The sequence below is a fragment of the Piliocolobus tephrosceles genome, chromosome 11, assembly GCF_002776525.5.
Source record: "Piliocolobus tephrosceles isolate RC106 chromosome 11, ASM277652v3, whole genome shotgun sequence".
Taxonomy (NCBI): Eukaryota; Metazoa; Chordata; class Mammalia; order Primates; family Cercopithecidae; genus Piliocolobus; species Piliocolobus tephrosceles.
In genome coordinates, this window is record NC_045444.1 from 43,721,980 (window position 1) to 43,737,356 (window position 15,377).

General features: G+C 39.2%; 1 protein-coding gene across 1 annotated transcript in view; it reads left to right on the forward strand.

The window, feature by feature from the left end:
* Window positions 1–4,176: 4,176 nt before the first annotated feature.
* The window catches only part of UPP2 (uridine phosphorylase 2), a 141,616-nt gene continuing 130,415 nt past the window's right edge, over window positions 4,177–15,377 (forward strand). The window contains 1 exon segment of the mRNA XM_023217518.2: window positions 4,177–4,237. Within this exon segment, the coding sequence (XP_023073286.2) occupies window positions 4,177–4,237 (61 nt within the window).

A 15,377-nucleotide genomic window follows, 5' to 3' on the forward strand; every position in this document is an offset into this window, starting at 1 on the left:
AACTGTTCTCCAGAATGTCTTATGGATTGCCATTAGGCAAACTTCTTCTCTCAAAACAGAAACAAAAATGAAAACAATCACAATTCCTCCAAGAGAGAGTAGTGTCAAAATAACCTTATTTATTGCCTTTCCAAGCCAGGATTCTCCATACTTTCCATTATCCACAGGCCTGTAAAAGAGCTAACAGTGCCTGTTTAGGCATATCTAGAAGTGCTACAAAGGTGGTTATAAAAAAATATATTTGGCAAATAATGAAGATTATTATAAAAAGTACAAATGACATTCCTGTTTTCTTGGTTTTCCAGTGCAAATTTGGATAAAATATTAAAGAGACAATTAATCAGGAGTGCTGAGCACTGTATGAAAATACAGGGAGATGTCAGGTCAGGCAATATATATGGGTAATGTAGAAAGATCTACATTTTTAAAAGTAGTTATATGCTTGGGAGTGTTTTGTATGTACTGTTTTCTTGGTAGAAATATAGTGCATTAAATCAACAGGATTAGACAAATATGACAGATGGAAAAACACATCTTGGTAAGCAAAGTATGGAGGGATAAAGACATGATAAAGAAGAAAAGACTGCAGAATGTTGATGTTCTTGTGACAAGAAGAAGGGGGTGTGCACTGGAATGGAGTCGTGGTAGGAATAGTTATGGAAGACAATAACAACAACAACTAGTATCATATGAAAAGGGATTGAGTTATGGATATCAGTGGATGCATTAAATTGGCAAGATCTAGAATTTCTTCAGCACTGCACTCCTTTTGCTGTTTTTCATCCTAGCACAACTGCATTACTCAAGTATTAGTGAATTTTTGATGACTCATTCATGTACCTACGAAGGAACGGGGTAAGCAGAGCTTACTCATGGGTACTTCGGGTAGTCATAAGTAGGCAGCCTGTGACCTCAAATGTTCTAAATTTCCTGCTTTTCACCAAGTGTGTAGGGAGGTCAGAGCTTCCCAGAGATAGGTGGGGTGTGGAGGAGTTCACAGAACATCGAAAATATTGAGATGTTCAAATCAGAATAGATTCAACATCAAAGAGAGATCTTGCACATATTTGAGAAAAGGTGAACAAAGCAATTCCACACAAAATTGCTTGTTTTGTGGCTGTTAATGAGAAAATTCCCTGAAACATACCTTTTACTGTTTATGTCTCAGACCTTGTAAATCATGAAATGCAATTTCAGATTGTAGTGTAAGACCTATAGAGAAACGTGGGTATTGCTGTTAGCTGTAAATACAGTTCTTTATTATGATTGCAGCTTGTTCTCCCTAAAATAAAATTCAGCATGTGCTGAATTTAAGTTTAGCTTGGCTAACTTTTCTGCCAGATAGAATGTAAGTACACTGCATATAATACTGTGTTAGCTTTTTTCTTTTCAACATGAACTCAAATTTTGAATGTTCTTATCAGTTTATTATTAAACCTTCATGCAAAAACAAAATGGGAAAATGTAAGGGCATAATCTGTGGCATCAGATAGAACTGTTTAGATCTTGATTATGCCACTTACTTGATTGCTAATCCTTACTTTCCTTATCTATAAAAATTGGATGATAGACATGCTTACCTCATATGGTAGCTCTGAGGTATAAAGGAGACAATGAATATAGACGTTGTTGGGATACTTACTCAGTAAATAATACCCATTTTCCCCTCCCAAGTTCTGAACCAATTTAGAAACAGACAAGAGTAATGCAGGCAGGAGACCATTATCATTGATACAGTCGACACTGGAGAGCTTAGGCTTCCTGATGCTGAATACCAGAATTAGACAGGTTCACCAACTGGTATCAGGTAGTCCTGGACAATGGGTCATTCCACTGGGAAAAGGTCTTTGCCACTATGCTTACAGTATGCTTAAAATCATGCTCCCTGTGAGATTTGCTACTAAAAGAGAAAGAGGCTGGAATACAAATACCCAGATTCTCTCAAACTTATCCTTGCCAGGGGAGGATAAATGAGGAGGTGGAAGTATCCAGGAATGTTACAGCTCATGCGGCTCCCTCTCATGGGAGGAAACAGCAGGAGTGGAGAATGAGTATTGCCTCCCACAGAATGATTAGCACAGTGCCTGGCACAAAGAAGCATTTATTATTTGTCATCTATGCCTATTATAATTACTGATTCTTAAGGAAAAGTGAAAATAAATACAAATTATACTTTGAACATATGGGAGAGTAGTAGGTGGCAAGTTTTAGAAAGATTGATAAAACCTGAATAGTTAAGGTCCTTATATGTCATGATGTACATTTTCATTTTGTTTTGTAGATAATGGATAACCAAAAATAATCTTAAATCAGGGAGAAACCCTGTATTAAGTCTGTTGTCACAGTGTTATAAAGAACTACCTGAGACTGGCTAATTTATGAAGAAAAGAGGTTTAATATACTCATAGTTCCGCAGGCTGTATAGGCAGCATGGCTGAAGGGCCTCAGGAAACTTAAAATTACGGCAGAAGGCAAAGGAGAAGCAAGCATATCTTCACCATGGCGGAGTACTAGATGGAGAGAGAACAAAGGGAGAAATGCTATACACTTTCAAACAACCAGATCTCGTGAGAACTCTATCATGAGACTGCACTAGGGGGATGGTGCTAAACCATCAGAAACCACTCCTATGATCCAATCACCTTCCACCAGGCCCCACCTCCAACACATAGGGTCACAATTCAACATGAGATTTGGGTAGGGACCGGAGCCAAACCATATCAAACTTTCAAGTTTGCATTTTAGAATATGAACTATTTCTTAGACTGTTTTGTGTTGCTATAAAAGAATATCTGAGTCTGGGTAATTTGTAAAAGAAAGAGGTTTATTTGGCTCATGGCTCTGCAGGCTGTATGACCATGACACCAGCATCTGCTTCTGGTGAGGGCTTCATGGAGCTTCCACTCATGGTGGAAGGCAGAGGAGAGTAGGTATCACATGGTAAAGGGAAAGAAGAGAGAGAGAGAATGAGAGAGAGGGGAAGAGGGGCGGGGAGGGAGGTGTCAAACTCTTTAACCGATCTAACAGGAACTAAGAGTGACAACTCACTCAATCCCGTGAGAATGGCACCAAGGGATTCGTCGTCATGACCCCAACACCTCTCTCTAAGCCCCACCTCCAACACTGGGGATCAAATTTCAGCATGAGATTTGGAGGGGATGAATATTCAAAGTACATCAAACTCTAACTGCAGTATACAACATAGAGAAGATGAACAAAGTCTCCCTGAGCCAGGCACTATGCTGTGCACCTAATAGAATGCTCTCTCTTTTAATCCTCACGGCAATCTTGAGAATAATGCCACACTCACATCGCTCCCATTTTAAGATGGCAGAACTGAAACTTTGAAAGTTTAAATAATTTACCCAAGATACTCAGCTTATAAATGAAAAATCTAGAATTTGATCCCATATCTACCTGACTCTAAAACTCAGAACTGGCTTCATGGGCCTATGACCAGTACAGTCACACAGAGACCTGAATTTAGAAGGGCTCTGTGCTGGGTTTCATGCTCTGCTGTCTCAGTATTAAAATTCTTAATCATTTTAGAACAAGGGGCCTGCATTTTCATTTTGCATTGGGTCCCTTAAATGATGTAGCCAGTTCTGCCAAGATATCTTTTCTTACTTTTTTTTTTTTTTTTTTTTTTTTGAGATGGAGTCTCGCTCTGTCGCCCAGGCTGGAGTGCAGTGACCGGATCTCAGCTCACTGCAAGCTCCTCCTCCCGGGTTCACGCCATTCTCCTGCCTCAGTCTCCAGAGCAGCTGGGACTACAGGCGCCTGCCACCTCACCCGGCTGGTTTTTTGTATTTTTTAGTAGAGACGGGGTTTCACCGTGTTAGCCAGGATGGTCTTGATCTCCTGACCTCGTGATCCGCCCGTCTCGGCCTCCCACAGTGCTGGGATTACAGGCTTGAGCCACCGTGCCCGGCCTTTTCTTACTATTATTCCGGTCACCACTATCACCAAATCTGAAAGATTCTACACAAATAAAACTCCCCTTTTCACAGAGTTACGGAAAATTAATGAGTCTAGATGGAAAATTAATATGTGGATGATTGTATATGGGTGTTTCTGCATTTACACGTGTAAATATTCACAATTCAGAGCCCAGTCATTGTCACCACTTTTTTTCTCAAACATTTTTTTGTTCCTAGGTACTTCACCAGTGCTGCCATGCTGGCCCCAGGCTCTGAGTTGGACCCAGACCAAGAAGTGGTGAGGACAAGGCCTGAAGATTAGTGAGGGAAGAGGAGAAACACATTCATGTCTAGGTACATGTGTCTGGTCATATTCCAAGTCTCAGCACAAATTAATTTTGAATTATCTGGTTGATGTTTTCCACATTTCAGCTTCCATCAATTGGCACAAATAATTAAGGGATGATGCAACACATATTGGTACAATTTCTCAACTTTTTTAGAGCTAGGCCCACTGAAATTCAGGTAGCTACTACAGACGATGGAAGAGGGTATTTTAGAAAAACATGCTATGTGAACAGCCCTACACTGGTGCCTTATTTTCAACCACTTTTTTAAACCATTAATTCATTCCACTCTTTAAGGTAGTTGGCCACTCTATCCCTTTAGCAAATACTTTTTTAAAAAAATAAAAAAAAAAAATTGAAAATACAAAAAGAAAGACCCTAGAAAAATTATTCTAAATCTTTCCACATTTTTTTTCACATGCACATACACACACATACACAGACTTACAAAATACAAAATGGTGGGCATACTTTCTTGTAATCTGGATTTTTCCTACTTATACTGAACATTAATGGTTTTGGAAAAAAAAGCTGTAATAGTTTTTTTGTCATTTAAGTGATTTCCTGTTTTTTTTTCATGAAGTTCATTGTTGTAAAAAAATCTGATTATTTTCTTAAGCTAAAGTGAAATATCCTATTCAAAGGACATATACACTTACGAGACCCTTGATATATATTGCTAAATTGTCTTCAAGATTGGTTTTACCAATATACAGTCCCAGCTCAATGTGGGAATGCCTTTTCCATAAACCTATTTTTAAAAGTTCAGATCTAAATCTATTTGGTTTTCTCCTTCTAGCTGCTTATCAACCAAAGTGCATACTTTGGACTAAAGGGAACAGAAGATGCCTTGCCACTCTACCATACACACTGTGACCACATGATTGTAGAGGCAACATTGCCTCTCTCCACTGGAGAGAAGGGCTTTTCTTGGTTTACTATAGCTTTGGTTGTATCTTAGTTTACCATACCTTTAGTGAGGATATATGACTATTGCCTAAACATACTTTTTCTTTCTTTTTTAAACTAGGCTATAATATTTATTGAGCTATTTTTTCCTTGCTAAATGATATTATTAATTTATTCTCTCACATACTTCCCTAGAACTTATTTACTCCCTATTGAATAAATGTATGGCTTTTTTTTTTTTTTTCCAATCTGAAGTAATGTTGCAATGTTGTTGCCTAATTTGAGGTCTCTAAAATGACTTGTAAATAGATCCCAAAGAAAATTATTCCAGCTAATTATAAATCTTTGAAAGTTATTTTTATGCTTTAGTTGTACTCTGTGAGGATTTATTATGGCCTTCTAGAGTTTTCTAGAATTAGAGAAGAAACAGCCTGAAAACCAACCTTTTGAGTAAGCTCAGATATTACTCACAGAAGCCCACATACTTAGATCCTTTTCTAAATCCTAGGATTGCTTTAGGGGACACATATCGATGAATCATATTGATTAAACTTCAATGAGAAGTTTAATAGGAAACTCTTATAAAGAATTCATCTCTGGCCAGAAATTGAATAAGTAATATTAGGGCAATATGACATGTTTTTGAGTGATAAGTTGGATTCTGAAAAGACACTTATTCAGTAATGCTAATAATCATAATTATTTTCACTAATTGCTTTCATCTCAAGTAATATTGTTTAATCAACTGCAGGAGGACCAAGAGAATAACACCAACTTGACCTTTGACTTTTAACCTCAATAGTGTTTATTCACATCACTACAGTAGCAGATTGCTGCAGTTCTTCCCTATTGTTTTCTCAAACGTTTCTTTGGAATAGTGCCCTAAACTCTAAGGGTAATTCATTTGCCTATAATGTCAGGGAACTGCTTGTCTGATTATTAGATCAAATAAGAAGATGAACTAGAGAGCTTATCAAAAAATCAGGAAAACATATTTGGGACACTACATAATATTTTGTGTTTGAATCTCCCCTTTTTTTTTTTTTTTTTTTTAATTTTACTGCCAGTCACTCTACTGCTCATTTTGGGAACCTTGCTCATTTCTTTTATTGTAAGTTTACCATTTTATAATATACCATTGAACATCTGTAAAGGTCCTCACATTTTTAGGTAGCTAAAATTGGATATTAATATTTTTTGGAAACCTGTTGCCTGGTAGTAATAAGGAGAAAGTGGGACTAGAAACTGGAAATAGTTATTTTGAAATTGTTAGCATATTCTTCTGTCTCTAGAGGTAAAATTTTGAATTTACTTTTGAGGACAGATTGCTCCTTTACTTCCATGCCTTGATTCCCAGACACATATATTTTGATTGTGGGGAAGATGCCACCATGGTCTCTAATTCAAAGTGTATACCACATCCTGTAAGACAGAATATCATCCTTTTAAGCTGTTGTCTCCCAGTTGGCACCATAACAGAGTCTTCAGTGAACTATTCCAGCTTTGAAATAGCCCAGCCATTTCTGAGAGACTGGGTGTGTGATGAGGCATTTAGACCATTGCTAGGAAAACCTTCATCTGGGGAAGATGCTTTGAAAGGGGATGTTCATTTTCCTTAAGATGTACCACAATCACCCCCTCTTACCACTAAATGTTTGGACAGGGCCAAATCTCGGAATGTTGTAGGTGGATAAGTACACACAATGACCTGGGATAAAATAACTTACATGCCCCAACCATTTCAAGACTTTGCTAATAAATATCTAGCAACCAAAACCTGGGAACATGTGTGAGAGTACGTTCTAAGGGTCTTTTTTATAAGAAGATACATTAGATTGGGTTAAATTCATGGATATGGGTGTACTTAGTAGAGATTCTGGATTTAATGTATTAGCTCATGCAACTGGAGGTGGTTTTAGCATCTTTCTTGGTGGATTGACTAAAACTTGGACTCAGTGGTGGTCTACATTTAATGGGGATGCCATGCCAGAGCTTCCTTGGCATGCTATGGAGAAGGGAATCCATAGGCTTAAGACATAAGGTTGAACTGGATTTATCATGTGCAATCTGGTGCCCATCCTCCCACCTAATGCTCCACCAGAAGGCCTTGAAGACCTTTCCTTCACTAGGATATTGAGAAATACTTCAGTGGAGGGCACATCTGAATCCTTGAAATGCTCTGTGATTACTCTACTTTGAAGGTCAGAAATGACTATGGGGGATGCTGCCCATTGAGATGGGCTCCCTGATTGATTACAATGTGCCTTGATGCATGTCTTCATCTTTCTTTTCATTAACATTTATTGAGGCCAGGCACGGTGGCTCACGCCTGTAATCCCAGCATTTTGAGAGGCCCAGGTGGGTGGATCACTTGAAGTTAGGAGTTCGTTATCAGCTTGGACAACATGGTGAAATCCCATCTCTACTAAAAATACAAAAATTAGCTGGGTGTGGTGGTGCACGCCTGTAATCCCAGCTACTCAGGGAAGCCTAGGCAGGAGAATCGCTTGAACTCAGGAGGTGAAGGTTGCAGGGAGCCAAGATGGCACCACTGCACTGCCTGGGTGACATAGCAAGACTCTATCTCAAAAATAAAATAAAATAAAAATAAATAAAAGTTTATTGAGTTTCTTAGATCTATATATTTATATTCTTCAACAAATTTGGGAAAATTTCAGCCATATTTCTTCAAACTTTGTTTCTGACCTCTCTTTTCTCTCATCTTGGAGACCACATTTACATTTAGAGTAGGCTGCATGAGGTTGTCCCACAGCTCACTGAAATTCTGTTGATCTTTTTCAGTCATTTTTTATCTGTGTGTTTCATTTTGAGTAGTTTCTATTGACATGTCCTCATTTGTAGTGTCTAATCTACTTTCAATCCCATCTAGTTTATTTTTCATCTCACATATTGTATTTTTCAACTCTAGAAGTTTGATTTGGGTCTTTGTTGTTGTTGTTGAGATGGAGTCTCACTCTGTTGCCCAGGCTGGAGTGCAATAGTGTGATCTTAGATCATCGCAACCTCCACCTCCTGGGTTCAAGCGATTCTTCTGCCTCAGCCTCCCAAGTAGCTGGGATTATAGGCGCCCACCACCACACCCAACTAGTTTTTGTATTTTAGTAGAGAGAAGGTTTTACCATGTTGGCCAGGCTGGTCCTGAACTCCTGACCTCAAGTGATCCGCCTGCCTTAGCTTCCCAAAGTGCTGGGATTACAGGTGTGAGCCACCGCACCCAGCTTACTTGGGTCTCTTTTATGTCATCATCTATGTCTTTTCTTAACACACTTATAGTTTCCTCTACTTTCTTAAACATATAGACTATAGTTATAAACCTGTTTTAATAACCATGACTGCTATAGTCATTCACCACATAACAACGTTTTGGCCGATGATGAATTATGTATATGATAGTAATTCCATAAAATTTTAATAAAGCTGATAAATTTCTATTGCCTAGTGACATCTTGATAATCCTGACTCTATGTAGGCCTGCATGTTTGTCTTAGTTTTTAATAAAAAAAGTCTAAAAAGTAAATGGAATAAAATTTAAGAAAAATTTTATATCTCTTTTATTTTGGGATGCTATTCAAATCACACATACACTTATCCAAAAAGAATCAGTGAGTGTGAGAGAGAATAAGAGAGGTACACTAAAAACATCAAAAGAGATGGAGACTGAACTAGAGGGATTAGGATAAAAAGGGAAGGAGGAAAGGAGAGAGAGGGAGAAATGATGTCAAAAAAGTTATTAAAACTTTTAAAAATAAGTATTAATGTAATAATGGTAGAAAAGATAATGTGTTTTTCTCTTCATTTTGCACCTTTCAAAGTTTTTTCTTTTTTTTTTGAGACGGAGTCTTGCTCTTGTCCCCCAGGCTAGAGTGCAATGGCGTGATCTCGGCTTACTGCAACCTCCGTCTCCTGGATTCAAGTGATTCTCCTGCCTCAGCTTCCTGAGTAGCTGGGATTACAGGCGCCGGCCACCACGTCCATCTACTTTTTTTGTGTTTTTAGTGGAGATGGGGTTTCACCATGTTGGTCAGATGCATAGTTTGCAAATATTTTATCCCATTCTATAGGTTGTCTGTTACTCTATTGATAGTTTCTTTTGCTGTGCAGAAGCTCTTTAGTTTAATTAGATCCCATTTGTCAATTTTTGCTTTTGTTGTGATTGTTTTTGGCATCTTTGTCATGAAATCTTTGCCCATGCCTCTGTCCAGGATGGTATTGCCTAGGTTGTCTTCTATGGTTTTTATGGTTTGGGGTTTTACATTTAAGTCTTTAAGTTATCATGAGTTAAGTTTTGTGTACGATGTAAGGAAGGGGTCCAGGTTTAATCTTCTGCATATGCTTAGCCAGTTATCCCAGCACCATTTATTGCATAGAGAATCATTTCCCCATTTCTTGTTTTTATTAGGTTTGTCAAAGATCAGATAGTTGTAGTTGTGTGGTCTTATTTCCGGGTTCCGTATTCTATTTTATTGGCCTATGTATCTGTTTTTGTACCAGTACCATGCTGTTTTGGTTTAAAGCCAGGCAGTGTGATGCCTCCAGTTTTGTTCTTTTTGCTTAGGATTGCTTTGGCTATTTGGGCTTTTTTTTGGTTCCATTGAATTATCAAATAGATTTTTCTAATTCTGTGAGGAATCTCAATGGTAGTTTAATAGGAATAGTGTTGAATCTATAAATTGCTTTGGGCAGTATGGCCATTTTAATGTTATTGATTCTTCCCATCCATGAGCATGAAATGTTTTTCCATTTGTTTGTGTCATTTCTGATTTCTTTTTTTTTTTTTTTTGAGACAGAGTCTTACTCTGCTGCCTAGGCTGGAGTGCAGTGGTACAATCTGAGCTCACTGCAACCACCACCTCCCGGGTTCAAGCAATTCTCCTGCCTTAACCTCCTTAGTAGCTGGGATTATAGGCACCTGCCTCCACACCTGGCTAGAGATGGGGTTTTACCATGTTGGTCAGGCTGGTCTTGAACTCCTGACCTCAAGTGATCTGCCCACCTTGGCCTCCCAAAGTACTGGGATTACAGTTGTGAGCCACCATGCCCAGCCTGTTATCTCTGATTTTTTTGGCAATGGTTTGTAGTTCTCCTTGTAGAGATTCTTCACCTCTATTGTTAGTTGTATTCCTAGGTTTTTTTTTTGTTTGTTTTTTTGAGATGGAGTCTTGCTCTGTCGCCCAGGCTGGAGTGCAGTGGTGTGATCTTGGCTCGCTGCAACCTCCGTGTCCTGGGTTGACGCCATTCTCCTGCCTCAGCCTCCCGAGTAGCTGGGACTACAGGCACGTGCCACCATGCCTGGCTAATTTTTTGTATTTTTAGTAGAGACAGGGTTTCACTGTGTTAGCCAGGATGGTCTCGATTTCCTGACCTTGTGATTTGCCCGCCTTGGCCTCCCAAAGTGATGGGATTACAGGCATGAGACACTGCTCTGGCTCAGGTATTTTATTCTTTTTGTGGCAATTGTGAATGGGAATTTATTCTTGATTTGGCCCTCCGCTTGACTGTTGGTGTATAGAAATGCTAGTTATTTTGCCCATTGATTTTGTATCCTGAGACTTTGCTGAAGTTGTTTATCAGTTTAAGAAGATCTGGGCTGAGACTGTGGGGTTTTCTAGACATAGGATCATGTCGTCTGCAAACAGGGATAGGGTGACTGCCTCTCTTCCTATTTGGATGCACTTTACTTCTTTCTCTTGCCTGATTGCCTTGGCCAGGACTTCCAATACAATTTTGAATAGGGATAGTGAGAGAGAGCATCTTTGTCTTTTGCCAGTTTCAAGGGGAATGCTTCCAGTTTTTGCCCATTTAGTATGATGTTGGCTGTGGGTTTGTCATATATGGCTCTTATTATTTTGAAGTACATTCCTTCAATACCTAGGAGAGTTTTTAACAAGAAATTAGTTTTATTGAGCGTTTTTAACATGAAGGCATATTGAATTTTATTGAAAACCTTTCTGCATCTATTGAGATGATCATGTGGTTTTTGTCTTTAGTTCTGTTTATGTAATGAATCACATTTATTGATTTGCATATGGTGAACCAACCTTGCATCCCAGGGATAAAGCCTACTTGATTGTGGTGGATAAGCTTTTTGATGTGCTCTGGATTCTGTTTGCCAGTATTTTGCTGAGAATTTTTGCATCAATGTTCATCAAGAATGAACATAGTAAATAAAATAGAATGAAGCTTAAAAAAAGAAATAAAAACTAGAAAAGAGAAAAAATAAAATAGGAAACAGCTTACAGAATAAGGATATAAAGTATGAAAATATTTTTATACAGCTTCACAATGTGTTTGTGTTTTAAGCTAAGTGTTATTACAAAAGAGTCAAAAGGTTTTAAAGAAATTAAAAAGTCTACGAAGTAAAAGTTATAGTAAGCTCAGGTTAATTTATTGTGAAGAAAGGGAAATTCTAAAATAAATTTAGCAAGTCTTAAATGTACAGTGTTTATATAAGCTATAGTAGTGGATAGTAATGTCCTAGACCTTCATGTTCACTGCCCAATCACTCACTCACCACAGCAACTTCCAGACCTGAAAGCTCCATTCATGGTGAGTGCCCTACACAGGTATGCTTTTTTTTTTTTTTTTTTTTTTGAGACGGAGTCTTGCTCTGTTGCCCAGACTGGAGTGCACTGGTGCAATCTCGGCTCACTGCAACCTCCACCTCCTGGATTTAAGCAATTCTCCTGCCTCAGCCTCCTGAGTAGCTGGGATTCACAGGCATGCGCCACCACACCTGGTTAATTTTTTTGTATTTTCAGTAGAAATGGGGTTTTACCACATTGGCCAGGCTGGTCTCAAACTCCTGACCTTGTGAGCTGCCCACCTCGGCCTCCCAAAGTGCTGGGATTAGAGGCGTGAGCCACTGCGCCCAGCCTGCAGGTATGCCATTTAAACAAATCTTTTATATCATATTTTCACTGTATCTTTTCTGTTGAGGTAAGTTTAGATATACAAATACCATTGTGTTCCAATTGCCTACAGTATTCAGTACAGTAACATGCTGTGCAGTTGTAGCCAAGGGGCAATAGACTACACCAAGTAGCTGTGCATATAGTAGGCTGTGCCTTCTAGGCTTCTTTAAGTACACCATGATGTTTGCACAACAACGAAATCTCCTGATGACAATATATCCATGTTTTTAAGCGACCCATGACTTTTGTTAAGCAACCCATGACTTTTCTCAGAATACATCCATGTTGTTAAGTGATCCATGTAACATTCTGGGTCTATTTTAATTGATTTTTCTTCATCATTACAGGTCCTATTTTTCTACCTCTTCATATACCTAGTAACTTTTGAATGGGTGGCAGCAGTTGTAAAATTTACATTTTTAGGAGCTGAATATGCTTGTGTTTCTACACATATACTTGAGCTTTTTTTCTAGGACACAGTTAATTTGCTTGGAAACAGTTTATCCTTTCAAGGCTCACTTTTAAGGTTTGTTATGCAGACTAACAGAGTCTAGGACTGATGGTTTTTCCCTCCTACCAATGTAATATACTTCTGAGTATTCTACCTGGTGTCCCATGCATTACAATGTTTTTCCTCTCTGGCTGATGAGATCACCAACCATTTCTGGATCGCTGTAAGCTCTGGAGATTGCTCTACCTGCTCCTTTTGAGTGGCTCTTTATCCAACTTTGGGTAGTTTTCTCATACACATGGGCTGATCACTGCCCAGTTGAAGAGTCTCTGCAAGGCAGCCTTAATGTACTTACAGGATTTTTTGGAAATATAAATGAGAGATCCAACTTAAATTATATTAAGTAAAAACAAAGTATTCATTGTCTCATAATACTGGAAAACTGAAGGATAAAACTCACTCAAGAGACTTGCTGCAGTAGCAAATGAGGTCATCTCTTCTGTGCTCACTGTTGCTCTTCCTCCATTTATCCCTTGTCTCTCTCTCCTGTTCTCTTTGCTGACGCTAAATTATTTCTTACTGGAGATGGGTTCCTCCAAGCAGAGGGAAAGGTGGTCTGAAGCAGTGGTGGCTATTATCATCATCCTTCTAGTCTTTCCCTAGGTCCAAGTATCAAATCTTGGAGAAACTTATTCGCCTGTTAGAGTCACATGTCCATTACTGAGCCAAGCATTGTGCATGGGAGGAGGTGTGTTCTGACAGGCAAGGCTGAGGTTAGCACTAGTTAAAACCTGTGAAATGAGCTCCTTGCAGGAGAGAATAGTTTTATTACTAGAAGATGCTGAAGGAGGGAGTCTGGGTCTACAAAACAGCAATGATCAATTCACCCAGTTTCCTCATCAGTAAAGTGGATAAGAAATTCTAGAATGTGACAGGGTATTTATTAGGTACTTGGCCTATCATAAGGGCACAGTAAATGTTGTGTTATTATTAATAATCTGAGCTTAGTACCTCCAGTTTTCAGTAACTGCATTCACTTCTCTGTATCGCTAATTCTCAGTAAAGAAGTTTCTCCTTTATCTGTCTGTGCCAAGAGTTGCTTGAATTCCTACCGTGGGCCTCAGTTTCCAGGTAACTGGGTTCCCGATCATTTGCCATTGCCGTTTCACAAAGGCACCTGTTTCTGCCTTGCTTAAGCAGAGATCTTTTGTAAGCATCAAACCAGCAGCAGGAAACAAATGGTCCACTCAAATTGGGTAATTTGAGTAGAGTTTATTAAGGAGATTATTTATAAAGGTATTAGCAGGTTATAGGGAAATTACAAGGGGTAGTGCAGTACCCTGGGCTAGTAGAAGGCCTGATGGGACAAAGGACAGAATGGTGACTGGTGCTGGAGACAGAGGGTCACCTGACAGGAGTGGGGATATTCAGCCAGCCTGTAGTGGCCCACGGAGAGGGAGCCAGTGAATAAATACCCTGACCTTCTGCTCTCACTATTCTACCCTCTTTCTGATCTCCAATGCTCCCCATGGGGTGAATCCAATAGGAAGCTATAGTGCAAAAGAGCCTGTTTATACAGCCTAATAGGTCAGCCTCCTACTTGGGGCACAAAGAGTGATGAAGGGAATAGGGTGGACTGGAAGAACAAGTGGGAAACATCAAGCACGCCCTAGATCTTGGCCTTATTTTTTCCCAAGATGAAATAACTTATTCCTGGTCATATTCACACAACCTGCGTCTGCTCTGGAGTTTCCTGGTCTTGAGATAGGGAGCTCTGAATTTCTATAACCTAAAGCGGGGGAAGACTGCTAGCCACAGTCTGGTATTTAAGAAAGCAAAATACTGCTTGCAAATACCTGGACATTTTCAACCTGATAACAGGAGGTTTTTATCTTTAGTTGTGTCCCATGAGGGGATCTTAGATCAACCCATTCCTTGAAGGGGACAGCTTTCCTGGTTGCCTGGAGAGAATGAGCACCAAAAAAAAAAAAAAAAAAAAAAAAAAAAAGAAGAGAAGAGCTATATTACCTTACATGGAAAGAAGGTACTCACATGGAAGGAGGTTACTGGGGTGGGGGCTTCACAGATTCACCTTTCAGCATCTTTTACCAATATAACATTCACCTCATTTTTTCAAAGTGCTTAGAAGGGAAGCCAAGGATGTAGGGCAGGGGAATGAAAATGGTAATAATAAAAGAGGGAGATGAGGTAAAAACAGGTTGCTGGGAAATATACAGACAGATAAAAGTGAAGACAAAGGGGAGGGTGAAGTAATAACAAAATCAAAGTGATGAGTACTAAAGATAAACGTGCAACTCGAAGCTAGAGACAGTCCTACCATTAGAGAGAAAAAGCAGGCCTTGGTCCAGGTTTTGCTGTGGAAGATGAACCAGGGACTGAGCCATTATCACAGTTAGAGGACAATGCAGGCCTGGTCCAACTCTCTGCTCTTTATTTTGAATCTTACATTTTCCTTTCCAAAACACCTTGGAAGCCACTTAGCCAAGGCAAGAGGAAAAGAAAAAGGCAGCTATCTGGCAGGCCTGCCTGCACAGAGCAAGAACTTTGCTGGGCCATTTGAGACTGGTGGGTGATTCAGACTGTACTTCAAGGGAAGATCCCTGCGGTGGTTTGAGGATTTGGGAATATGTCACCAAATATCTCAAAAGAAAAATCACAACGCAAGTGCCCCCTGCCTTAAGTGCATGTTTATTTTCACAGCCTTTGTCTTTCAGAAATCAGCACTCTATTGCTGTGTTGCTATTGTAAGGATGGAAAAAAATAGAACCATTTTAATGTTGTACTGTTTGCATTTCCC